Source organism: Ascaphus truei, unplaced genomic scaffold (genome assembly GCF_040206685.1).
Source record: "Ascaphus truei isolate aAscTru1 unplaced genomic scaffold, aAscTru1.hap1 HAP1_SCAFFOLD_896, whole genome shotgun sequence".
In the NCBI taxonomy this organism is placed as follows: domain Eukaryota; kingdom Metazoa; phylum Chordata; class Amphibia; order Anura; family Ascaphidae; genus Ascaphus; species Ascaphus truei.
Window position 1 is genome coordinate 24,338 of NW_027457235.1, and position 25,819 is coordinate 50,156.

Genomic DNA, 25,819 nt, shown 5'->3' on the forward strand with positions numbered 1-25,819 from the left:
AGGAGAGAGCAGCGTCGTCGTGTTCCAATGCCAGGGTCTGTGCAGGAGAGCAGCGTCGTCGTGTTCCAATGCCAGGGTCAGTGCAGGAGAGAGCAGCGTCATCGTGGTTCCAAAGCCAGGGTCAGTGCAGGAGAGAGCAGCGTCGTCGTACCAAAGCCAAGGTCAGTGCAGGAGAGAGAAGCGTCGTCGTACCAAAGCCAGGGTCAGTGCAGGAGAGAGCAGCGTCGTCTTTTTCCAAAGCCAGGGTCAGTGCAGGAGAGAGCAGCGTCATCGTATCCAAAGCCAGGGTCAGTGCAGGAGAGAGCAGCGTCGTCTTATTCCAATGCCAGGGTCAGTGCAGGAGAGAGCAGCGTCGTCGTGGTTCCAATGCCAGGGTCAGTGCAGGAGAGAGCAGCGTCGTCGTGGTTCCAATGCCAGGGTCAGTGCAGGAGAGCAGCGTCGTTGTGGTTCCAAAGCCAGGGTCAGTGCAGGAGAGAGCAGCGTCGTCGTGGTTCCAAAGGCAGGGTCAGTGCAGGAGAGAGCAGCGTCGTCGTGGTTCCAAAGGCAGGATCAGTGCAGGAGAGAGCAGCGTCGTCGTGGTTCCAAAGGCAGGGTCAGTGCAGGAGAGAGCAGAGTCGTCGTGGTTCCAAAGGCAGGGTCAGTGCAGGAGAGAGCAGCGTCGTCGTGGTTCCAAAGCCAGGGTCAGTGCAGGAGAGAACAGCGTCGTCGTACCAAAGCCAGGGTCAGTGCAGGAGAGAGAAGCGTCGTCGTACCAAAGCCAGGGTCAGTGCAGGAGAGAGCAGCGTCGTCTTATTCCAAAGCCAGGGTCAGTGCAGGAGAGAGCAGCGTCATCGTATCCAAAGCCAGGGTCAGTGCAGGAGAGAGCAGCGTCGTCTTATTCCAATGCCAGGGTCAGTGCAGGAGAGAGCAGCGTCGTCGTGGTTCCAATGCCAGGGTCAGTGCAGGAGAGAGCAGCGTCGTCGTGGTTCCAATGCCAGGGTCAGTGCAGGAGAGCAGCGTCGTCGTGGTTCCAAAGCCAGGGTCAGTGCAGGAGAGAGCAGCATCGTCGTGGTTCCAAAGGCAGGGTCAGTGCAGGAGAGAGCAGTGTCGTCGTGGTTCCAAAGGCAGGGTCAGTGCAGGAGAGAGCAGCGTCGTCGTGGTTCCAAAGGCAGGGTCAGTGCAGGAGAGAGCAGCGTCGTCGTGGTTCCAAAGGCAGGGTCAGTGCAGGAGAGAGCAGCGTCGTCGTGGTTCCAAAGCCAGGGTCAGTGCAGGAGAGTATCACAGATTAGTATCCAGGCAGCAGGGTTCAGGCAGACAGGTACAAGGTGAAGAGACTAGCATCACACAAACAGGAGTTATGCTCGGCCAGGTAGGAGAGCATAGAGAGGGTATAAATAGGTCCTCCAACCAATGGGAGGCAACCAGGAAGCACGGGAGGGCTCACTGATAGGCTGCTGGATCGCGCAGGTGTGTCGTATTGTGCAGCTGTTTAAGTATGGGGGTGCGACCTCTGGAGGACACGCACGCCCCACGCGTAACCCGCGCATCACGTTGGCGACCCGGTCGCACGTCAGTCGCAGGCGTCACGACACCCGCGTCAGTACGGGAGCGGAGACCGAAGGCGGGACCAGACACGAAGGGGGAGGGGCGTGTGCGGCTGCTGCGCCGCCCACCGCTGTCGTTAGGACGGGGGTGGAGTCGGGGAACGGAGGCCACGGAAGACCAGGAGGAATGTTCACCGCACATGCGTAACGCGTCACCGTTGCTGGAAGGGCCGCGCAGCCTAGACTTGGGAATCGCGGAGACAGACAGGAACCGCGCACTGAACGCGCGCCGTGCACGAGAACCCGCGCTGGTGTGCCTGACCGGACCACCTCTGGAACCTGCAGGAGAGGTGAGGGTTAAAGGGGCAGAAATGCCGGAATGGCGAATCCTCACAACCGCCAAATTCCCCTGCTTCAGCACAAACCAGGGCTGTAAAACCGGGCAGGGAACTGAATTGCATTAAAGGTTCTCGGAATATGCCCAAACCCCAGACCCCAGTGTGGGGTTCAGTACATCTCTCACCAGGGATAAGGTGAAGAGAGTTATAGGGGTTTTAAGTTAAAATGTAGAATGTCAGCTCTTGGGCCCGGGTATTGTGTATGCATTACTGTGACTGTGTGAAAAATACCCCCAACCTACACGGGGCATAAGGGGTTAATGTTTAACCCCACACTCCAGTCAGGTATAAGACTGAGCCCGTTTGTTTTATTAAAATAAAAGATTTAAACCACATCAAAGCCGATCGGTAACTTTCATTAGGAGCATCCTAGAAAGATGATATTTGGTGTGGGCATTACTGAGGTACGAACGCATAAAGGGGTTATGTTTCTGAGCATTAACGTTCACCCCCAGTATTAAATGAATGTCCCCTGTAATTTTGGTATTTTAAAGTTATAAGAGTACGGAAATTGACATTATAGACAGGCGGGGATTCGCCGTCATTCAGTCCAGAACAGGAGGTGACACTTAGGGTGTGTAATCCTGGGCTTTGAAATGCAGGGTTCGGCTGGTTCTACAGTGGCGGTGCGCGCTACGCCGTGCGCGCGCACGCCAGTTATAGATGGCTGAGGTCAGCCAGCCCTTCTATACAAGGGCCACGCGCGAGCACGGCAGGGAGCAGGGAGCCGACAGACAGCAGCGAAGATGGTGGGAGGGATGATTTCGTGCCTCTACCGGCGTGTGTGTGTGTGTGTGTGTGTGTGTGTGTGTGTGTGTGTGTGTGTGTGTGTGTGTGTGTGTGTGTGTGTGTGTGTGTGTTGTGACAAACGCCCCTCTTTTGTAGTGCCGACGCCTGTCTGGGTTCTTCCCGACACAGTCTTCTAGGGTTATTTAATACAAAAAACAGGATCATGCAAAGTATTAAGCTGCTTAACTCAGGCTTCTGCCTGCTTTATTTTCATCCAAGTAATGTACTGCAGCTTTAACATGTGTAGGTTAGAGGTACTCAGATACTTTCATTCAGCAGTTCACTCATTTAGTGTTACAGTATTTCCCACATTGTTATTTCAAGTAAAAAAGAAACCAAATGATATAAACAAAATCCTATCCCTTTCAGGGATCTAACTACACATAGAATCAGCCTCTAACAGCTGCTGGCCAACTAACCTGGTTCCCCCAGTTTAAAACAATGCCCTCTCAATTAGGGTCACTAGATACAGCATAGTCCATTACAAACAGTAATACATCTTTGTTTGGCTTATCTGTTTTGTGGTGGGTACTCGGACCCAGGTGTCCGGCAAATCCTCTGGGACTGTGATACTTGGAGGGGCCGTCAACCCCGAAACTGGAAACAGGGGAGCAGCGATACCCCCAGCCTCCAGGCTCTAAGGAGAGAGAGTGAAATGCAAAACCTCTCTGCTCTAAGTACCTGTGCATGTGATTAGAAGAGCAGGTGAGGGAGAACTAGAGCCATTGTAATCTGTGGTCTGGATTTTCCATCCAGCTGCCTGAGTTAATGGGAAGATGTGGAACGGATCATTTTTAACTATTCCTGCACTTTCTGACCTAAAATGGGGCAGAAAGCTGCCTAACATCTTTGGACTATGTCACATATCCCCCTCCCCAGCTCACACCTACTGGGGTGAGCGGCCATGGACCTCACTGAGGTGAGCGTCCTACCTGAAATACTTGAGCTAATTCTTCAGAACAACATTAAGTATTCACATGACACGAATATGAACTTCATTATATAATTTACCAACCGAAAGGGCCATCAACCCTGTATATTAATTTGTAGTTTAGCTACATTTTCAACACAGAGAACCAATATAACATTGTAACATTGACAAAATGCTTATTCTAGAGGTCTAATATACCTTAACTACAATAGCTTATTTGCATAGTTAAGTGTCCGTGACATAGTCCACACGTGTAATAACAAAAAAAAAATATCGGTCAATTCCCCAAACACTTTTTTTTTTTGACTTCCAGTCCATTACGTTTCCTGACTTTATTTCATAGGCTGCTGCAACCTGCAAATGACTGGACTGTTTCTTTAGCCTCTGACAGAACTCTGGGGCCGGATAGTCTTTGTCTTTATATTGTGGCCCAGAGTGGCGAGATCCGGAAAAATTCAAGGCCAGCGTTGACCTTCGTCGCTTTTGCTTTGCAACCTTTGAACCTTTATGGTACTTCTTACTGCCATGTATTTTCTCAAGACCATCACTCTCAGAGATTTGGGATTTCCCCTCTGGGGCAATTATATGGTACTTAGAAGATGAAGCACTGATTACCTTGATGGGGCGCTCACTAACTCCGGCTGTACCCTGAGGCATTTTACCTTTGCAGCTGGCAGGCATGTAGTGTTGGGCCTCTCTTTCCTGAGGCCTACATTTATTAAGGCGGAAATACCGCTGTATAACCAGTGACGCATTTCTCAGGGTTTGATAGCGAATCCTGTTCTGTGTCATCCTAGTCAGAGACTGGATCTTTATAGTTGCTCCTTTCATAATGAGGAACCTGTTTCGTACCATGCGGGCACGGTAGAATGATTGAAGTACACAGGCTGCTTTATTCCGGCGATTAAACTGACGAATTTTCATCCCTCTGTAGGCAGCCTGTAGGATGATAGTTGCGGCGCGTTTACGCCGATAATTTTCTCTTTCCCTTCTTCCTTGGATAAGAGCTTTGCAGTGCTTCTGAATTATTCTAATGCTTTTCTCCTTTTTCAAAACGTTAAGTTCCTCCACGAGAGAATTCTGTTTTGTGCATACATGTCGCAATTCTGTTCTCAGAGCGTCCATTTCTTCCTGGTGCTGGCTCTGAGTGTGCATCAATGCATTCTGTAGTGCTTCCTGCACTTCTAATTTTTCCTGAGTCAACTGTTTCTTTACTTTTTCTGCTTGGTCAGTCAAATCTGAATTTTCGAATTTCAGAGTCTCATTTTCTTGCTTTACAGTCTCTAACTCACTCAGGGCAATCTCATGGGTTTGCTTCAACATTCCCAGCTCTGTGTTCAGACCGTGGCCCTCCAGGCGTGAGTTTTGCACCTCTGTGCTGAGTGCGTGAATCTCTTGTAGAGCTTTCCCGTATTTCTGTTTTAGGATAGTAATTACGGTGTTGGCCTTTTCCCGACTAGTCGTCACCTCTTCCAGCTCACTCCGTAAGAGAGACTCTGTTTTCTTCAAAGCCTCGTGCTCTTGTAAAGCTGGGAGTATACACCTCTGTAACTCTGCGTTCGCTTCTTGCACCTTCTTATAACATTCTCGCTCCTTCCCCAAATCCTGCCACAGGACTTCATAATCTTGGCGGGCAGCTTGGAGTGCAGAAACCAAAGCCTCTTTATCCTGGTTCAAGGATTCAGCTTCCCTCTGCTCCTCCTTTTCCTTTGCCACTGTTCCCGTGACAATTCTGCCGGTCCCTCCGGTCTGCAGCACATCTCGGCGCCTTTCTGACGCATGTCCTGACAGCGCAGGTTCAAGTGGCTCGGTCACTTCCCCTGTGACTTGAGGGACAGTTTTCTTTTTCTTCTTCTTTCTTTTTGCTTTATTAGCTCCAGAGATATCAGTGGTACTGGGCACACACTCACTGGTATCAGCTTCCACATCTTGCTTGCACTCACAGGGCGTTGCTTGCTTTTGCAGCTGTTTGTCTTTGAAAATTTTGGGGCACACATCTTCCATGTGACCCACTTCACGACAGGTCCAGCACACCAAATTCACCTGTGGGTACGGCTCTCCTCCAGGGGCCACACACGAATCGTCATCATCATCATCATCATCATCATCATCATCATCATCATCGTATGGCCTGAAGGGACACTGTTTTGCATGATTATGTACATTACAAAACAAACATTTCAAGTCGGCCATTTTAGAAACCCGGCAGGAACAATTTGCTAGCTGCAATTTCACTCACTTCAGCAACTTGCATACAGCACTTGCTAGCTGCAAATTCACTCACTTCAGCAAAAGGCATTAGCTTTACAAACAGCACTTGCTAGATGCAAAAAAAAAATTTTTTCTTCAGCAAAACATTTTGGTTTTCTGTTTGGGTTCATGGTGCTATTGCATCCTACCTCGCACATTCTCTGTGTATGCTAGAAGCACAACTGATATACACAGTGGAACAGACTTCACTCATAGCATCTGTACTTTAGTTCAGCTGGGCGGCCATTTTAAAGCCCCGCATTTATTTGCAAACCCACAGACTTTTTAGTGTCGACCCGCATTCTCCACCATATGTGACAAACGCCCCTCTTTTGTAGTGCCGACGCCTGTCTGGGTTCTTCCCGACACAGTCTTCTAGGGTTATTTAATACAAAAACAGGATCATGCAAAGTATTAAGCTGCTTAACTCAGGCTTCTGCCTGCTTTATTTTCATCCAAGTAATGTACTGCAGCTTTAACATGTGAAGGTTAGAGGTACTCAGATACTTTCATTCAGCAGTTCACACATTTCAGTGTTACAGTATTTCCCACATTGTTATTTCAAGTAAAAAGAAACCAAATGATATAAACAAAATCCTATCCCTTTCAGGGATCTAACTACACATAGAATCAGCCTCTAACTGCTGCTGGGCCAACTAACCTGGTTCCCCCAGTTTAAAACAATGCCCTCTCAATTAGGGTCACTAGATACAGCATAGTCCATTACAAACAGTAATACATCTTTGTTTGGCTTATCTGTTTTGTGGTGGGTACTCGGACCCAGGTGTCCGGCAAATCCTCTGGGACTGTGATACTTGGAGGGGCTGTCAACCCCGAAACTGGAAACAGGGGAGCAGCGATACCCCCAGCCTCCAGGCTCTAAGGAGAGAGAGTGAAATGCAAAACCTCTCTGCTCTAAGTACCTGTGCATGTGATTAGAAGAGCAGGTGAGGGAGAACTAGAGCCATTGTAATCTGTGGTCTGGATTTTCCATCCAGCTGCCTGAGTTAATGGGAAGATGTGGAACGGATCATTTTTAACTATTCCTGCACTTTCTGACCTAAAATGGGGCAGAAAGCTGCCTAACATCTTTGGACTATGTCACAATATATATATGGGGTGTCTCTTGCCGGTGTTCAGTTGGAGTATTTCCAGTTGCACCCTTACAATTCCCTCGATGGGGTAGTCTTCATTACTTAAGTTTATTCTGCAGTTGTCGTGTGTTTGCCTATCAAGGGAATAAATCTCAGTTTATTTTGCTCAACCTGTTCTGCTCAATCAGGACCCACGAAATGTAAATGTGTTATTAAGCGCGTCTCCCGTGACAGGCGTTTAAAACACATCCACACCGGGGGAAGGACCAGCACAGATAACATTCCAAGAGACACTGTTTATAATTATACCTTTTGCTTTCTTCATTCATTGTAACATCGCCGAAAGAAGAGATCAGTGTATCTCGAAAGCTCGCACAAATAAAAGCATTTCGTTAGCCACAGAACGGTATCATCTATTTATTTTTTGATTATATATATATATATATATATATATATATATATATATACATGTAGAGGTATCAGTACCGTTTTAGACGAGCTTCAATAATCAAAAAATAAATAGATGATACCGTTCTGTGGCTAGCGAAATGCTTTTATTTGTGCGAGCTTTCGAGATACACTGATCTCTTCTTCCGGCGATGTTACAATGAATGAAGCAAAAGGTATAATTATAAACAGTGTCTCTTGGAATGTTATCTGTGCTGTTCCTTCCCCCGGTGTGGATGTGTTACATATATATATGTAACACCTTTTTTTTTACCCACCATAACGTGTGTGTGTGTGTGCACCTTTATCTCCCACCCTCTGTGAGATTTGGCTGTTACTAGTGTCTTTCATGCAATGCTGTGCATACCTGTGAGGTAACAGGAGGGCTGAGTGCTCTGTGATAGTGGGGTGATGATTGTCACTGTAATTTGTGACGGGATATAATATACACAAAATCTCTGGGTTGAATTGAACATGACTTAGATATAATAAATATAGTTTATTCCTTAAAGAAGGTGAACACACAGGATTATACAAATAACATACAAGAATATAACACTTACTTAGGGTTGGGTAATGAAGCAATCAGGTAGAGGATTGGCAATTCATTCAGTCATCAGGAATCAAGTAGATGTAATAACGAAGACACTGGGTAAAGGGCTTACACTGGTTTATATGGGATTCCAGCCCTATACCTTAGCATTGGGTGCCAGCGGTTGTTGTTTAACAATTACCTGCACCCAATCCCTCTGTGCCAGCAAACGTTGGAAGCATTGTTGGACCATGCCCCCAGCTAGTTGGCACATGCGCACATTTTCCACCTGGGGTCTCATTTCACTAGCCCCACACTAAAGGAAAGGCGCCTTACAGTCTACCAGACATGTATCTGGTCAGGAAATCCTTTGTCTGTAAGTATGAATTACAACACTTCCAGACCACTCAAGCTCTGCGTTTCTCGGCCCTAGTATACACAATCAGAGTGGTGAAGCCTTTGATCAGGGGGTCTGTTGTAGACATGTGGCCGCCCCCTTGAGCATTAACATTTAGCAGAGCCAGTATCTTTCGCGGGCTTTTATACCAGACCCAAAATACAGTACATTTCTTAATATCTAAACATATTAAAATAATCTGTTCGGCTGGGCCGAGCGGGTTGAAACTTGCCAGACCCTCATGGCGGAGGGGACTTTCCATGGTGGCCAAGTTTCAGCTCGCTGCGACCCACCGGACCGGAGTTACACAAACACAGTTTTAAAAGTACATTTACAAAAGAGGCTTTTTTCTGCCATGCAGGTCAATGGCAGAAACCCAAACTTAACCATTAACCTGACTCCGTTCTTTTGCTCTGAGAGGGTCGGTATTTGTCATGCAGTCATGCCGGAACTATGACTACATGGTGACCAAATCTCAGCCCTCTAGGTTGAACAGAACCGAAGTTATGGGTTCAAGGTTTCTGCTCATTCTGACTTAGCCGTTTATACTCGCGGCTTTTACCTCTGCCATTAGAGTCAATGGTGCGACCCTCGTAGCGAGCGCGACCCTTTACCACCGGGGTCATTGATTGTCGGATCCGGTTGGGGTCGAGTGAGGGGGTTCCTAGGATCTAGGGCCAAAAAGAATTTTATTCCGGGGTGCCCTAGAACCTAAGTTTCCAACGCCAATTGAACCTGAACTTGACTGGGGATTAATCAAAGCTCTTTTCAAGATAACGTTTCCGCTTTTGCGGTCTGCGGTTTGGATGGCTGCCAACCCGTTCCTGGAGGTCTGAGTCGAGGAATCCCCATTGAAATGTATGGCTCCATTGACTTTCAATAGGGAAACCGCCGCTCCTCCTCTCGGGCGCCACCTGCAGGTCTTCTACGATATCAGGCCCAAATCGCCGGAATCCCCATAGGATTACATGGAGCTGCAATGGCGACCTATGGAGAGACTGCAAAATGGAGCCTGCAAAGGCGGGAAAAAAGGAACAAAGGGCTATAATCACTAAACTAACATTAACCCTTTCCCTCCCGTCTGGATCCCAGTGTAAGTGTTGGTGCAGACACTGGAATGGGGAAAATACATATTCACAGGGGGATACACATTTGGTGCTGAAGCAGGGGCATAAACACAGTACTGGACCTCAGCCCAGTTAACCTCTCGCCTCCCAGGTGAGGGCAGGGGGTGGCCAAATGGGGTGTAACCCCTTTAATACCGGGCCAAACCCCCTCTCCCACGACAATGATCAGGACAGGTTTGCAGGGTACCTTATTCATTGGCAGCGCCTCTGGTCAGCGAGGATCCTGTGGCAGTAGGATGGTCCATGCTGACACCTTTCTATGTCCCCAGACAGTGATTCACACGCATATGGTTCCACGGTATTTATTGCATTGGTCAGATCTACTGCTGCGGCCAAGTTTATTCGAGCATTTGCCCGTTCTTGGCCTCAGCAGTAGCCTGGCGCGCGCCCGAGAGTGACGGGCGCGCGCCGAAGCAGCGGAAGAGCGCCCTCCGATCGGGGCGCTCTCCCTACCGCTGCCGGGTCCGCCGGGTCCCCCGGAACCCCCTGCCGCCGTCCCGCGATCGCGGGACACCAGGGCTCCCTCGGGGAGCCCTGGACGCGCGTGCAGGGGGCTCAGGCTCCCGAAGACGCGTGACCGCGCGTCTATGACGCGCGGCAAGCCGAGGGGCGGCCACTAGCAAGCCGGGAAATCTCCCGGCTTGCGGTACCGGCCACACTCTAATAAAGTGTGTCGGTACTGTAACAGCAGTTCCATTCTTTCCTCTGCTTCCCTGCAGAAATATTGGTAAGGATTGCGGCCTTCCATGCTGTATGATGCTCTTCCTGCATCCCCTTATTGGATCAGTGTAGCTGTTGTTCACTCCACAGGGGGTGGAAAGAGACACACCTACTTTAAGGAGAGTACCAGTCTATATACCATGGGGTTGGGCTTGTAACCCTGCCGCATAACAGGGCAGGTCTGATACTGACAGGTGTCACATCTGCATATGTCACCCAGCCAGTACACTCTCCCAGGCTGAAACTCTGGTTGTTGCTAGGCCCGCCCTTGGATACACTACTGCATCCAAGGCTGCAATAGCAACTAGGCCTACAGATGAATTAACTCTTCCAGTGCCTGTCCCTAGCAGGACTTATACTGTTAGGGACCAGAGGATAAAAGGTTGCGGCTGGAGGCTACGAGATTTATATATATAGAAGAAAGTGCGGGTATAATATGGAAGTGATCCACCCCACAGATTCATAGTCACTAAGTCTGGTGGATAGGAAATCCATACCGGACTTTACAATGGGTCTGGTTTCCCTCACCTGCTCTCCTAATTGAGGAACAGGAATAAATTGCAGATAGTTTGGCTCCTTCATTCTCTCTTAGAGCCTGGAGGCTGGGAGGACGCTGCTCCCCAGGATCCTGTTTGGGGTAGACGGCCCCCTCATGTGTTGCAGCACCTGAGGATCTATTGGGACGCTGTCCCCATCTGACAGTTAAGAATTCAATGTTATATCTGTGTGTTTATTTAAAGTTGGTAACTGGCTTACCCAGCCAACATTGCAGAGAGGGATATGCATGTGAGAGACTCCTGACAGGAGTAGGTGTTATTTTTATGATTTCTTTTGGTTCTTAAAGTGACGGTGTTTGAAATGTTTATTGTCACTAATGGAAAAATAAACCGCTGAAGGTTGAGGGCTGAGTGCCCCTTATGTGTATACACATGTTTGTCCTCCTTTTCTATAAATGAAACCCTAGAAGACTGTGTCGCGAAGAGCCAGGGCAAGCGGCAGTGCTACACAAAGGGAGCCGTTCGTCACTATATATATATATGTGTGTGTGTGTGTGTGTGTGTGTGTGTGTGTGTGTAATTTCTGAGTGTACAATGTGTGTACAACATGCATGTACTCTATCACATTTTTATTGTGAATGTGTGTGAGTAACACGTTTGTAATGTGTGTATAGCGTTTGTAATGTGCATGTGTGTATGTCACGTGTGTAGTGTGTGAGTAACACGTATGTAATGTGTGTGTTCTTCTCCCTGCAGTACATTATCTCAGGATCGCTGTCGGTCGCTGCTGAAAATAACCAGTCCCGCTGCCTGGTGAGTTCTCTGCACAAAGCTCTGATCCTGAAAGTTCTGTGTTACAATCTTCAACCTGCAGGTCTCTGTGTGTCATAGGGACCTGCATAGCATCGCTCTATTAACCCCTGATATACCGTTCTGCAGAGCATCACTCTATTAACCCTTAGTATATAGTTCTGAAGAGCATCACTATTAACCCGTACTATATAGTAAAACAAAAAGAACGATTCCTGCGCTCCTACCAATTAGGCTAAAATAAAATAGTGATCTCATGATTAAGGGTTATTTAGTTAAACCCTTTGGCCAAGGCGTTATAAGCCTACAAGCCACGTCAAGGCATAACCATATTTTTCAGGTACCTTCACTGAATATATGTAATTATTGTCCCATGGACTAGTGAAAAATGTGAGAAAGCCCTGCAGGGGTTAAATAAAGCATATGTGTTTGTGAGTAGTGCAATTTAAAGCTGCCCAAAGCCAGTTTCATAGTTACCTTACTATAGAGGCAAACTGGGTGAACAAATTCCTTGGTGTGAATATAATAAAACTTACACATATTTCTTTCCATACAGCCTTATACATTCACCTGCTCTTCAATAGAGGGTGATGTGCAGACTGACACTGGGGTGTATTATACCTGCACTCATTGAAAATAGGGGCTCTGTAACTGCTATGTAACTATGTAAAGCAGATTAGCCAATAAACCTACCCCTATGATGTTTCAGTGACACTATATTAAAATGCCCTTATGGAGTATGGAGCAAGGAAAAGGTTTGGCCTACTATATAGTCCCGCAGAGCATCACTCGATTTGCCCCTACTATATAATCCTGCAGAGCATCGCTCTATTAACCTCTACTATATAGTCCCGCAGAGCATCACTCGATTTGCCCCTACTATATAATCCTGCAGAGCATCGCTCTATTAACCTCTACTATATAGTTATGCAGAGCATCACTCTATTAACCCCTACTTTATAGAAGTCCTGCAGAGCATTGCTCTATCAACCCCTTCCTTAGACGTCCTGCAGAGCGTTTCTCCGCTGATCTTTCCCCGCTTCTCTCCTCTCTGTGCAGGTTAGAGGAAGCCTGGCCATGAATATTATCAGCTCCGTCGTATCTGTAATTGCAATTATTGTCTTCTGCGTCGATATTCCAGTTTCTAGTTTTTATTACTGCGATTCCTCCTTATATGCGTGCTACATGTTAAAGGTAAGTGTCACATCTAACACGCTCCCTAAATTGCGACACGCTCCCTAAATTGCGACACGCCCCCTAAATTGTGACACGCCCCCTAAATTGCGACACGCCCCCTAAATTGTGACACGCCCCCTAAATTGCGACACGCTCCCTAAATTGCGACACGCCCCCTAAATTGCGACACGCCCCCTAAATTGCGACACGTCCCCTAAATTGTGACACGCCCCCTAAATTGTGACACGCCCCCTAAATTGCGACACGCTCCCTAAATGGCGACATGCCCCCTAATGTGCGACACGCCCCCTAAATTGTGACACGTCGACTAAATTGCGACACGCCCCCTAAATTGTGACACGCCCCCTAAATTGCGACACGCTCCCTAAATGGCGACATGCCCCCTAATGTGCGACATGCCCCCTAAATTGTGACATGCCCCCTAAATTGCGACACGCTCCCTAAATGGCGACATGCCCCCTAATGTGCGACACGCCCCCTAAATTGTGACACGCTCCCTAAATGGTGTGCTACATGTTAAAGGTAAGTGTCACATCTAACACGTTCCCTAAATTGCAACACGCTCCCTAAATTGCGACACGCTCCCTAAATTGCGACACGCCCCCTAAATTGCGACACGCCCCTTAAATTGTGACACGCCCCCTAAATTGCCACACGTCCCCTAAATTGCGACACGTCCCCTAAATTGCGACACGCCCCCTAAATTGCGACACGCCCCCTAAATTGCGACACGCCCCCTAAATTGCGACACGCTCCCTAAATGGCGACATGCCCCCTAATGTGCGACACAGAGCAGGGAGGGGAGACACGGATGTGGGAGGGGAGACACGGACGGAGACATGGAGCAGTGAGGGGAGACAGAGCAGGGAGGGGAGACATGGAAGGAGACACAGAGCAGGGAGTGGAGACACGGAGCTGGGAGGGGAGACAAGGAGCAATTAGGCTGCGATTATACCCCAAAACGCCTATGTGTCTCCCGTAGCGACACCTTGCAGTGCAAAAACAAGTGTTAGGCCTCGGACATGGTGCAGGGAGCGGCGCTGACCCGTGCTGAGGCGCGCGCATGCTTATCAGTGAGCCCCTGCAGCCGCAATGAGAGCGGCTTTAGCAGGGGCTCGCGCACGCTTCCGCACGCTTGCGGAAGCGTGTGTCTTACCAAATCTTTCGTTTCGGCGCTCACGGGAGCGCAGGGCCGGTCACGTGAGCGGTTCGCCCAATGATGGCGAACTAGCTCCGTGACGTCACTGGCCCTCCCCCAGACACGCCCACGGACGGCGCACGCACTAAGGCCAGGGAAAGCACCGCTTTCCCTCAGCCTCAGCGCGCCTCCGCACGGCTTCAGTGTCTATGGGCTCAACCTCATAGATACCTGAAAACTGCTTATACCAAATTCACCTGTCTCCCCGCTCGCTGCTGCAAAGCAGAAGACAGTTCAGGAGATGTGCAAATTTGTTTTCAATCAGCAACAGCCACGTCACATGACACAGCCGACCAATCAAAGTGAAGTTCAGTGCACCAACCATGTTCCTCAAAAATCTAACCAATGAAAAATCTGAGCATGTCTCCCCTGCAGTCGCTTGCTAAATCTCTTGTGTGTTCTGGACCCAGGCTCACTTGTGGCGGGTGAGGAGATCCATGTAGCTTAACTTGTCCCCTTTTTAAAACACACAAAGTCCTTCTACTTTAACTTTATTGCGTGGGGTTAGCAGAAATATAAAAGCACTTCATGTAGTTTGTGGTAGGAAATGTCTCTTGTGAGGAGAAGAATCCTATTGACAGGTGTCAGGGGAAATGCTTCTCTGAGGGGAAGGTAAAAAGGAATCCCTTTCTAGGGGAGCAGTGGAAGAGGTGTCTACTCACTGTGTCTGCTGATGAAAAAATAACTCACACTTTCCTTTCCAGATAGGAACAAGCCAAGGGGCATAACAATATACAGAGAAGGGCAGGGGGAGAGGGCTCAGCTAATCTCAACTATGAGCATTGGGAGGTTGCCAGGGCAACTGACTAATGACACGTGGAAAAAGTAATATTGTAACATTTATGTTGCAATATACACAGGAGCCCTGGCTGCTTGGAACACGGAAAACATGCAACGTTCCCTGGGGAGAGCTGGCAGTGTGAGGGCAGAAAAAATATACAGAAAATATACAATCCTGTTCCAGGACATTGTGCGTGTGCGCATGTAGCTCTGCAGCGTCGCTGCGTATGAAGCCGCAGGAGAGCGCTGCTGCACTGTTGGTATAATCACAGCCTGAGTGAGCCACGGAGCAGTGAGGGAGAGACACGGTGCAGGGATGGGAGACACGGAGCAGAGAGGGGAGACATGAAGAAGGGAGGGAGAGACACGCTGCAGGGAGGGGAGACACGGAGCAGGGAGGGGAGACACGAAGAAGGGAGGGAGAGACACGGTGCAGGGAGGGGAGACACAGTGCAGGGAGGGGAGACATGGAGCAGGGAGGGGAGACACGAAGAAGGGAGGGAGAGACACGGTGCAGGGAGGGGAGACACGGAGCAGAGAGGGGAGACACGAAGAAGGGAGGGAGAGACACAGTGCAGGGAGGGGAGACATGGAGCAGAGAGGGGAGACACGAAGAAGGGAGGGAGAGACACGGTGCAGGGAGGGGAGACACGGAGCAGAGAGGGGAGACACGAAGAAGGGAGGGAGAGACACGGTGCAGGGAGGGGAGACACGGTGCAGGGAGGGGAGACACGGTGCAGGGAGGGAGAGACACGGTGCAGGGAGGGGAGACACAGAGCAGGGAGGGGAGACACGAAGAAGGGAGGGAGATACGGTGCAGGGAGGGGAGACACAGTGCAGGGAGGGGAGTTACGGTGCAGGGAGGGGAGACACGGAGCAATTAGGGGGACATGGAGCAGGGAGGGGAGATACGGAGCAGAGAGGGGAGACACGGAGCAATTAGGGAGACAAGGAGCAGGGAGGGGAGACATGGAGCAGAGAGGGGAGACATGGAGCAGAGAGGGGAGACATGGAGCAGAGAGGGGAGACATGGAGCAGGGAGGGGAGACACAGAGCAGGGAGGGGAGACACGAAGAAGGGAGGGAGAGACACGGTGCAGGGAGCGGAGACACGGTGCAGGGAGGGGAAACATGGAGCAATTATGGAGACATGGAGCAGGGAGGGGAGACACGGAGCACGGAGGGGAGACACGGAGCAGGGAGGGGAGACACGGAGCAGGGAGGGGAGATACGGAGCAGGGAGAGGAGACACGGAGCAATTAGGGAGACACGGAGCAGGGAGGGAGACATGGAGCAGGGAGGGGAGACACGGAGCAGGGAGGGGAGACACGGTGCAGGGAGGGAGAGACACAGTGCAGGGAGGGGAGACACAGAGCAGGGAGGAGAGACACGAAGAAGGGATGGAGAGACACGGTGCAGGGAGGGGAGACATGGTGCAGGGAGGGGAGTTACGGTGCAGGGAGGGAGAGACACGGAGCAATTAGGGGGACATGGAGCAGGGAGGGGAGATACGGAGCAGGGAGGGGAGACACGGAGCAATTAGGGAGACAAGGAGCAGGGAGGGGAGACATGGAGCAGAGAGGGGAGACATGGAGCAGAGAGGGGAGACATGGAGCAGAGAGGGGAGACACGGAGCAGGGAGGGGAGACACGGAGCGGGGAGGGGAGACATGGAGCAGAGAGGGGAAACATGGAGCAGAGAGGTGAGACATGGAGCAGGGAGGGGAGAAATGGAGCAGGGAGGGGAGACATAGAGCAGGGAGGGAGACACGGAGCAGGGAGGGGAGACATGGAGCAGGGAGGGGAGACGCAGGGAGGGGAGACACGAAGAAGGGAGGGAGAGACACGGTGCAGGGAGGGGAGACACGGTGCAGGGAGGGGAAACATGGAGCAATTAGGGAGACATGGAGCAGGGAGGGGAGACACGGAGCAGGGAGGGGAGACACGGAGCAGGGAGGGGAGACACGGAGCAATTAGGGGGACATGGAGCAGGGAGGGAAGATACAGAGCAGGGAGGGGAGACACGGAGCAATTAGGGAGACACGGAGCAGGGAGGGGAGACATGGAGAAGGGAGGGGAGACATGGAGCAGAGAGGGGAGACATGGAGCAGAGAGGGGAGACACGGAGCAGGGAGGGGAGACACGGAGCGGGGAGGGGAGACATGGAGCAGAGAGGGGAAACATGGAGCAGAGAGGTGAGACATGGAGCAGGGAGGGGAGAAATGGAGCAGGGAGGGGAGAAATGGAGCAGGGAGGGGAGACATGGAACAGAGAGGGGAGACACGGAGCAGCGAGGGGAGACACAGAGCAGGGAGGGAGACACGGAGCAGGGAGGGGAGACACGGAGCAGGGAGGGTAGACACGGAGCAGGGAGGGAGACATGGAGCAGGGAGGGGAGACATGGAGCAGGGAGGGGAGACACGGAGCAGGGAGGGGAGACACGGGGCAGGGAGGGGAGACACGGTGCAGGGAGGGGAGTTACGGTGCAGGGAGGGGAGACACGGAGCAATTAGGGGGACATGGAGCAGGGAGGGGAGATACGGAGCAGAGAGGGGAGACACGGAGCAATTAGGGAGACAAGGAGCAGGGAGGGGAGGCATGGAGCAGAGAGGGGAGACATGGAGCAGAGAAGGGAGACATGGAGCAGGGAGGGGAGACACAGAGCAGGGAGGGGAGACACGAAGAAGGGAGGGAGAGACACGGTGCAGGGAGCGGAGACACGGTGCAGGGAGGGGAAACATGGAGCAATTAGGGAGACACGGAGCATGGAGGGGAGACACGGAGCATGGAGGGGAGACACGGAGCAGGGAGGGGAGACACGGAGCATGGAGGGGAGACACGGAGCAGGGAGGGGAGACACGGAGCAATTAGGGGGACATGGAGCAGGGAGGGGAGATACGGAGCAGGGAGGGGAGACACGGAGCAATTAGGGAGACACGGAGCAGGGAGGGAGACATGGAGCAGGGAGGGGAGACACGGAGCAGGGAGGGGAGACACGGTGCAGGGAGGGAGAGACACAGTGCAGGGAGGGGAGACACAGAGCAGGGAGGAGAGACACGAAGAAGGGAGGGAGAGACACGGTGCAGGGAGGGGAGACACGGTGCAGGGAGGGGAGTTACGGTGCAGGGAGGGAGAGACACGGAGCAATTAGGGGGACATGGAGCAGGGAGGGGAGATACGGAGCAGGGAGGGGAGACACGGAGCAATTAGGGAGACAAGGAGCAGGGAGGGGAGACATGGAGCAGAGAGGGGAGACATGGAGCAGAGAGGGGAGACATGGAGCAGAGAGGGGAGACACGGAGCAGGGAGGGGAGACACGGACCGGGGAGGGGAGACATGGAGCAGAGAGGGGAAACATGGAGCAGAGAGGTGAGACATGGAGCAGGGAGGGGAGAAATGGAGCAGGGAGGGGAGACATAGAGCAGGGAGGGAGACAAGGAGCAGGGAGGGGAGACATGGAGCAGGGAGGGGAGACACAGAGCAGGGAGGGGAGACACGGTGCAGGGAGGGGAGTTACGGTGCAGGGAGGGGAGACACGGTGCAGGGAGGGGAAACATGGAGCAATTAGGGAGACATGGAGCAGGGAGGGGAGACACGGAGCAGGGAGGGGAGACACGGAGCAGGGAGGGGAGACACGGAGCAATTAGGGGGACATGGAGCAGGGAGGGAAGATACGGAGCAGGGAGGGGAGACACGGAGCAATTAGGGAGACACGGAGCAGGGAGGGGAGACATGGAGCAGAGAGGGGAGACATGGAGCAGAGAGGGGAGACATGGAGCAGAGAGGGGAGACATGGAGCAGGGAGGGGAGACACGGAGCGGGGAGGGGAGACATGGAGCAGAGAGGGGAAACATGGAGCAGAGAGGTGAGACATGGAGCAGGGAGGGGAGAAATGGAGCAGGGAGGGGAGAAATGGAGCAGGGAGGGGAGACATGGAACAGAGAGGGGAGACACGGAGCAGCGAGGGGAGACACAGAGCAGGGAGGGAGACACAGAGCAGGGAGGGGAGACACGGAGCAGGGAGGGTAGACACGGAGCAGGGAGGGAGACATGGAGCAGGGAGGGGAGACATGGAGCAGGGAGGGGAGACACGGAGCAGGGAGGGGAGACACGGGGCAGGGAGGGGAGACACGGAGCAGGGAGGGAGACACAGAGCAGGGAGGGAGACATGGAGCAGGGAGGGGAGACATGGAGCAGGGAGGGGAGACACTGAGCAGGGAGGGGAGACACTGATCACAGGGAGGGGAGACACTGATCACAGGGAGGGGAGGCAGGGAGGAGAGACACGGAGCAGGGAGGGGAGACACGGAGCAGGGAGGGGATACACGGCGACCCCCAAGGGGTCATGACCCACAGTTTGTGCACCACAGGACTAAGCGATACACATAAATACTAACGCACACAGTGTCCGCTTACACACAGATACATTTGTATAAACCCCTAGAAGTGAATACACACAATACACTTAGTTACAGAATGATGGATACTGTGTTGTGCTGTAGTTGTGACGTTGTGGTTGTGTTATGTTCCCAGAATGTCTATGTGACCGCGATCACCTTCCTGATAATTGCCTCCGTCCTGCAGTTCTGCGTGTCCGTTTCTCTCTCTATCTTCGGATGCCGCTCCCTGACTGACCAATCTGTCACCCGTCCCCAGGTAAGAGGCAGGTGGGCACTGCGGGAGGAGGGTTTCCCCCTGCCTATGTCAGTGCCTGAGTACAGGGTCACATGATGTCATCTGTGTATTGTGTGCTGTCTCCTTTTGTCCAGTTAATGTTGGAATTTCTCTCCTTCCAAAAAAACACAAAGCACGAGATCAGCGCACATTCGCAATAACTGAAACCACAATGTCACAAAAGTGGCTGACCAGGCAACTTGGAATCACAATTTCCAGGCAGGTTAATAAACATTAGTTTATTTCTCTGGAGCCAACGATAAGCAGCACACACAGGAACGCAGCAATAACCACACAAAACGGCCATGCGCTGAACTCCGAGCTCCACCCCGCCGGGTGCTGCCAACGATGGACTCCGAGCTCGCTGGGTGCCGGGTGCTGCCAACGATGGACTCTGAGCTCGCTGGGTGCCGGGTGCTGCCAACGATGGACTCGTAGCTCGCTTGGTGCTGCCATCTCTGGACTCCTAACTCGTTTGGTGCTGCAAACGCTGGACTCCTAGCTCGCTGGGAGCTAGTCGCTGCCAATGCTGGGCTACTTGTTTGCTGGGTACCGGCACTGCCAACGCTGGACTCTTAGCTCACTGGGTTCCGGGCCCTGCCAACGCTGAACTCCTAGCTTGCTGGGTGTCGGGCTTTGCCAACGCTGAACTCCTAGCTTGCTGGGTGTCGGGCTTTGCCAACGCTGGACTCCTAGTTCGCTGGGTTTTGGGTGCTGCCAACGCTGTACTCCTAACTGAATGCTGCCAGTGCTGGACTTCAAGCTTGCTGGGTGCTGGGCGCTGCCAACACTGGACTCCTAATATGCTGGGCTCTGCCAAGAATGAACTCTTGGCTCAGTGGGTGCCGGGTGCTGCCAAAGCTGTACTCCTAGCTCGCTGGGTGCCAATGCTGGCTTAACCTGGATGTCACCTCAAAAAATCTATGAACGATGGCCATTTCCCCAGTTATAAAAGGAGACCGCTCCGGGACTTTACATGCTAAAGTTAGTCTCTCAAAGCAGAGACCAGCCTGAAACACCTGGATACAGAGCGGCCAACAGAATGTTGGGGGCCCAAGACAAATGTGAAGAACTGTTACCACATAACCACATACAGTCAACTTTGCCCCCTCATGTCTCTGTGTTCCCCCCTCGTGTCTTTCTCTCTCACACCATTTCTCATTCCATATTTTCCCCACCTATATAAGTAGAAATCCGCAGTGCCTTGTCTCTCCTCTTCCCACCAAGCATATCTCTCTCTCCTACCCTCCACCCAGAATGTCTCTCTATCCTCTCCCCACAGCATGTCTATTTCTCTCCTCTCCACCCATCAGATCTCTCTCTTGTCTCCTCCCTCATGTCTCTCTTTTCTCACCCTCATGTCTCTCTCTTTTCTCCTCCTCATTTCTCTCTTTTCTCCCCCTCATGTTTCTCTTTCCTCCCCCTCGTGTTTCTCTCTTTTCTCCCCCTCATGTTTCTCTCTTTTCTCCCCCTCATGTCTCTCTCTCTCTTTTCTCCCCCTCATGTCTCTCTCTTTTCTCCTCCTCATTTCTCTCTTTTCTCCCCCTCATGTTTCTATCTTTTCTCCCCCTCATGTCTCTCTCTCTCTCTCTTTTCTCCCCCTCATGTCTGTCTCTCTTTTCTCCCCCTCATGTCTGTCTCTCTTTTCTCCCCTTCATATCTCTTTTTCCCCCCCTCATGTCTCATTTTCCCCTCATGTCTCTTTTTTTCTCCCCCTCATGTCTCTCTTTTCTCATCCTCATGTCTCTCTCTCTCTCTTTTCTCCTCCTCATTTCTCTCTCTCTCTTTTCTCTCTCTCTCTTTCTCTTTTCTCTCTCTCTCTCTCTCTTTCTCTCTTTTCTCTCTCTTTCTCTCTTTTCTCTCTCGCTCTCTCTCTCTCTCTCTTTCTCTCTTTTCTCTCTCTTTCTCTCTTTTCTCTCTCGCTCTCTCTTTTCTCTCTCGCTCTCTCTCTCTCTCTCGCTCTCTTTTCTCTCTCGCTCTCCTCTCTCTCTCTCTCTCTCTCTCTCTCTCTCTCTCTCTCTCTCTCTCTCTCTCTCTCTCTCTCTCTCTCTCTCTCTCTCTCTCTTTCCCTCTTTCCCTCTTTCTCTCTTTCTCTTTTTTTTCTCTCTCTTTCTTTTTTTTTTCTCTCTCTTTCTCTTTTTTTTCTCTCTTTCTCTTTTTTTCTCTCTCTCTTTCAAATCAATCAAATCAAATCAAACCAGCTTTATTGGCATGACGAAAGAACATTTCAGTATTGCCAAAGCGTGAATAATAGGGGGTGCGGGACAATAATTACACGAATACTAGGGATAGGGTATAATGATTGCAGGGTATATGGGTAACAGTTTCACACAGAGGTGTGGGGGTTAGTGGATGTCTCTCAGCTTGTGTCCGGTGCTGATATAGTGTGCAGCCAGTTCTGCGGGGGTTTCATCTTCTCCCAGGAGGATCGCTATTTTTTGGTTCTCTTCTATATTAGTAAAGTTCTGGATAACAGCATTGAGTTTCTCTAGGTGGGCACTCCTCACTGCAGAGTATTGTGTGCAACGCAACAGGAAGTGCGTTTCATCTTCTACCTCTCCTAGCTCACATCTTTCTCTCTTTCTCTCTTTCTCTTTCTCTCTTTCTCTCTCTCCCTATTGGCCCTTTGCATAGCACATGGCTCACACGGTGGTTAGCCCAGACTCATTGTATACCTGATACTGAACCATTGTAACTATCCCAGGCCCACAATGCGTCCCACAGATAAACCCAACACCATGTGACACACAGAGACAGAGCCATAACCACAGGTTATACGTTACCAGAGGTGTTCAAAGCTCGAAGAAACGGCGTAACACAATAGTGAAATATGCAATGACGTTGCTTGTATATGGGATTAACAGATTCAAAGTACAGGGAGTCCTCGCTTATCTGCCGGAATACGTCCACAAACCGCCATCGGTTAATGGACCATCGGATTATGGGTCCATGTTAAGCCATGGTGGTGAGCGTCGGATAATGCGTCCTGCCGCATCCTGACTGTGTGCCTCACTCTGGTACTACAGGGCAGTGTCCCTATCTATGGGCCTGTCCCTAAAGCAACCACAAGCTGAGGGGAGTGGGGGACCTAACTGTGGTCTATGGGGGTCTCTGGCATACTGCAGTGGGTCACTGACTCCCGCCACACACCACACATCCTACACTTCTGCTGTCCCAGTTACAACTGACTCAAACTGCCTTAACTACAATTCAGGCAGCCCTACTTGCTAGTTCGCGCCATGTGACTACTGCCCTAGAGGCTCATGGGACATGTAGTCCCCGCAGAGAGCCTTTACCTTGCGCGACCTTCTGCACATGCGCAACATTTGTAATGGCCGCCGCACTAGAGGAAATGGGGGGCGCCCCGAGCACCTGCTTCCGTCGGAGACCGGCGAGGCGCTCGCCACTCCGGCGGCCCCCACACTCCTCCCAGCATCATCGGAGGCGCATGCACGCCCCCGTCAGCACCCGCGCTACCTGCAACGCTCCCACTCGCAGCGGAGACGAGCGGGGGTGAGGGGGACTAAGGGAAGCCCAAGGGGGAACCTGGGCCCAAGGGGAACCTGGGCCCAAGGGGAACCTGGGCCCAAGGGGAACCTGGGCCACAAGGGGAACCTGGGCCACAAGGGGAACCTGAGCCACAAGGGGAACCTGGGCCACAAGGGGAACCTGGGCCACAAGGGGAACCTGGGCCACAAGGGGAACCTGGGCCACAAGGGGAACCTGGGCCACAAGGGGAACCTGGGCCACAAGGGGAACCTGGGCCACAAGGGGAACCTGGGCCACAAGGGGAACCTGGGCCACAAGGGGAACCTGGGCCACAAGGGGAACCTGGGCCACAAGGAGAACCTGGGCCACAAGGGGAACCTGGGCCACAAGGGGAACCTGGGCCACAAGGGGAACCTGGGCCACAAGGGGAACCTGGGCCACAAGGGGAACCTGGGCCACAAGGGGAACCTGGGCCACAAGGGGAACCTGTGCCACATTAGGATCATGGGAGGTTTAAGGTATTCATTTTATCCAGAAGGTACTTTCCAAATTACACACCCACCTGCTGTCACACTGTTATATTGTGTTACATTGTGTCATACAGCGCTCCAGGGTGTTACTTTGTGTTAGAAAACGCAAGGGATGAGGGAGTGTGTACTAGATTTGACCAATGGTGTTCTGCAGCAGCTTCAGATGATGAACTGCCTGGTAGCCAAGCTCTGCCTGGTAGCCAAGCTAGAGCTGGTGGGGAAGAAAAACGGGAAGGGGGGAGGGAAGGAGACAAGATAGGGTTAACTTGCTTCGGCAGGAGACACTCCTGACGAAGCAAGTTAACCCTATCTTGCGAAACGCGTTGAGTGGAAGAGGAGGAGGAGGAGGCAATCCGTTCCCGGTTGATCGTGACACCAGACGCCGACTCCAGTCAAGCTGCACGAGAACCCCAGCGGCCGCTTGTGGGGACCGTCAGAGACTGCCAGAGACGGAGGAGACACACACCGGACAGCATTGTCTGTAAAGATACCCTTATGTGCCCTGAGTAGCAGTACAGAGTGTGAGTACGCCCTCAGAGGGGCTTTTTTATGTGTCATTTATTAAAGGTGTTTTATATTACTACACCATCAGCCCCTTCTTTGTCTCCTTCCCCCCCCCCCCCTGTTCCCGTTTTTCTTCCCCACCAGCTCTAGCTTGGCTACCAGGCAGTTCATCATCTGAAGCTGCTGCAGAACACCATTGGTCAAATCTAGGACACACTCCCTCATCCCTTGCCTTTTCTGTTCTCTAGAGGATTGTGGCTTTTTCCTCTTAAGGTTGAGTGGTCCTTTGATTATATATATTTTACTGTTGTTACCTTATTTATATTGCATATTTTCCCTTTTCTTGCATTTGCTTGTTATATTTTTTCACCCCTGGGTGGCGCTGTGGCACTGTATTAAGGAAGCGCCGGGCAGTTTATTTCTGTTTCCTGTTACTGTGTGTTACACTGTGCTCCATGATGTTACACTGTGTTATATTGTGTTACCTTGTGGCATTGTCTCCCCTGCAGGTGGCTGCGTGCTCCATGATGTTACACTGTGTTATATTGTGTTACCTTGTGGCATTGTCTCCCCTGCAGGTGGCTGCGTGCTCCATGATGTTACACTGTGTTACATTGTGTTACCTTGTGGCATTGTCTCTCCTGCAGGTGGCTGCGTGCTCCATGATGTTACACTGTGTTACATTGTGTTACCTTGTGGCATTGTCTCTCCTGCAGGTGGCTGCGTGCTCCATGATGTTACACTGTGTTACATTGTGTTACCTTGTGGCATTGTCTACCCTGCAAGTGGCTGCGTACTCCATGATGTTACACTGTGTTACATTGTGTTACCTTGTGGCATTGTCTACCCTGCAAGTGGCTGCGTACTCCATGATGTTACACTGTGTTACATTGTGTTACCTTGTGGCATTGTCTCCCCTGCAGGTGGCTGCGTGCTCCATGATGTTACACTATGTTATATTACTTTATGCCATACTGTGTTGCATTGTGTCACACCGTTATCCATGATGTGATACTGTGTTGTATTGTGTCATGCTGCACTCTATAATGTTACATTGTGTTACATTGTATTACTTTGTCATACTGTGTCACATTGTGTCATTGTCTTCCCTACAGATGTTTGTGATGCTGAACGATCAATGGAACCCACTTGTCCAATCCGATCTCCCCCCCAATGAAAACCCCAGCGATGTCTCTGTGCTCCTCAAAACGAACACCTCCATACTCTAGATGCGCTCCTCAGCTCACACTGACACCGCGTCTCCTTACCTTACTGCGCCTGCTGCTTCCTGATACTGAGTACTGTAACTCAACCCTCCGGACACCAGCCCAAGTTCCAGCATCTCACTGACACCGCGTCTCCTTACCTTACTGCGCCTGCGGCTTCCTGATACTGAGTACTGTAACTCAACCCTCCGGACACCAGCCCAAGTTCCAGCATCACACTGACACCGCGTCTCCTTACCTTACTGCGCCTGCGGCTTCCTGATACTGAGTACTGTAACTCAACCCTCCGGACACCAGCCCAAGTTCCAGCATCTCACTGACACCGCGTCTCCATACCTTACTGCGCCTGCTGCTTCCTGATACTGAGTACTGTAACTCAACCCTCCGGACACCAGCCCAAGTTCCAGCATCTCACTGACACCGCGTCTCCTTACCTTACTGCGCCTGCGGCTTCCTGATACTGAGTACTGTAACTCAACCCTCCGGACACCAGCCCAAGTTCCAGCATCTCACTGACACCGCGTCTCCTTACCTTACTGCGCCTGCTGCTTCCTGATACTGAGTACTGTAACTCAACCCTCCGGACACCAGCCCAAGTTCCAGCATCTCACTGACACCGCGTCTCCTTACCTTACTGCGCCTGCGGCTTCCTGATACTGAGTACTGTAACTCAACCCTCCGGACACCAGCCCAAGTTCCAGCATCTCA

General features: G+C 51.5%; 1 protein-coding gene across 1 annotated transcript; it reads left to right on the plus strand.

The window, feature by feature from the left end:
• Window positions 1-1,723: 1,723 nt before the first annotated feature.
• LOC142486481 (membrane-spanning 4-domains subfamily A member 4A-like) lies at window positions 1,724-25,819 on the plus strand. Its single transcript, XM_075585066.1, has 5 exons — window positions 1,724-1,873; window positions 11,462-11,518; window positions 12,575-12,709; window positions 19,222-19,344; window positions 25,001-25,819. Exons 1-5 carry the CDS (start codon window positions 1,724-1,726, stop codon window positions 25,112-25,114), a joined length of 579 nt encoding a protein of 192 aa, XP_075441181.1. The 3' UTR covers window positions 25,115-25,819.

What these genes read in the sequence shown, in the direction of transcription:
- LOC142486481 (XM_075585066.1), top strand. Translation starts at nt 1,724, where the DNA reads ATGCGTAACGCGTCACCGTTGCTGGAAGGGCCGCGCAGCCTAGACTTG. An exon ending in CTCTGGAACCTGCAGGAGAG is followed by an intron (nt 1,874 to 11,461) that starts GTGAGGGTTAAA and finishes TTCTCCCTGCAG; the next exon opens with TACATTATCTCAGGATCGCT. An exon ending in AATCTGTCACCCGTCCCCAG is followed by an intron (nt 19,345 to 25,000) that starts GTAAGAGGCAGG and finishes TCTTCCCTACAG; the next exon opens with ATGTTTGTGATGCTGAACGA.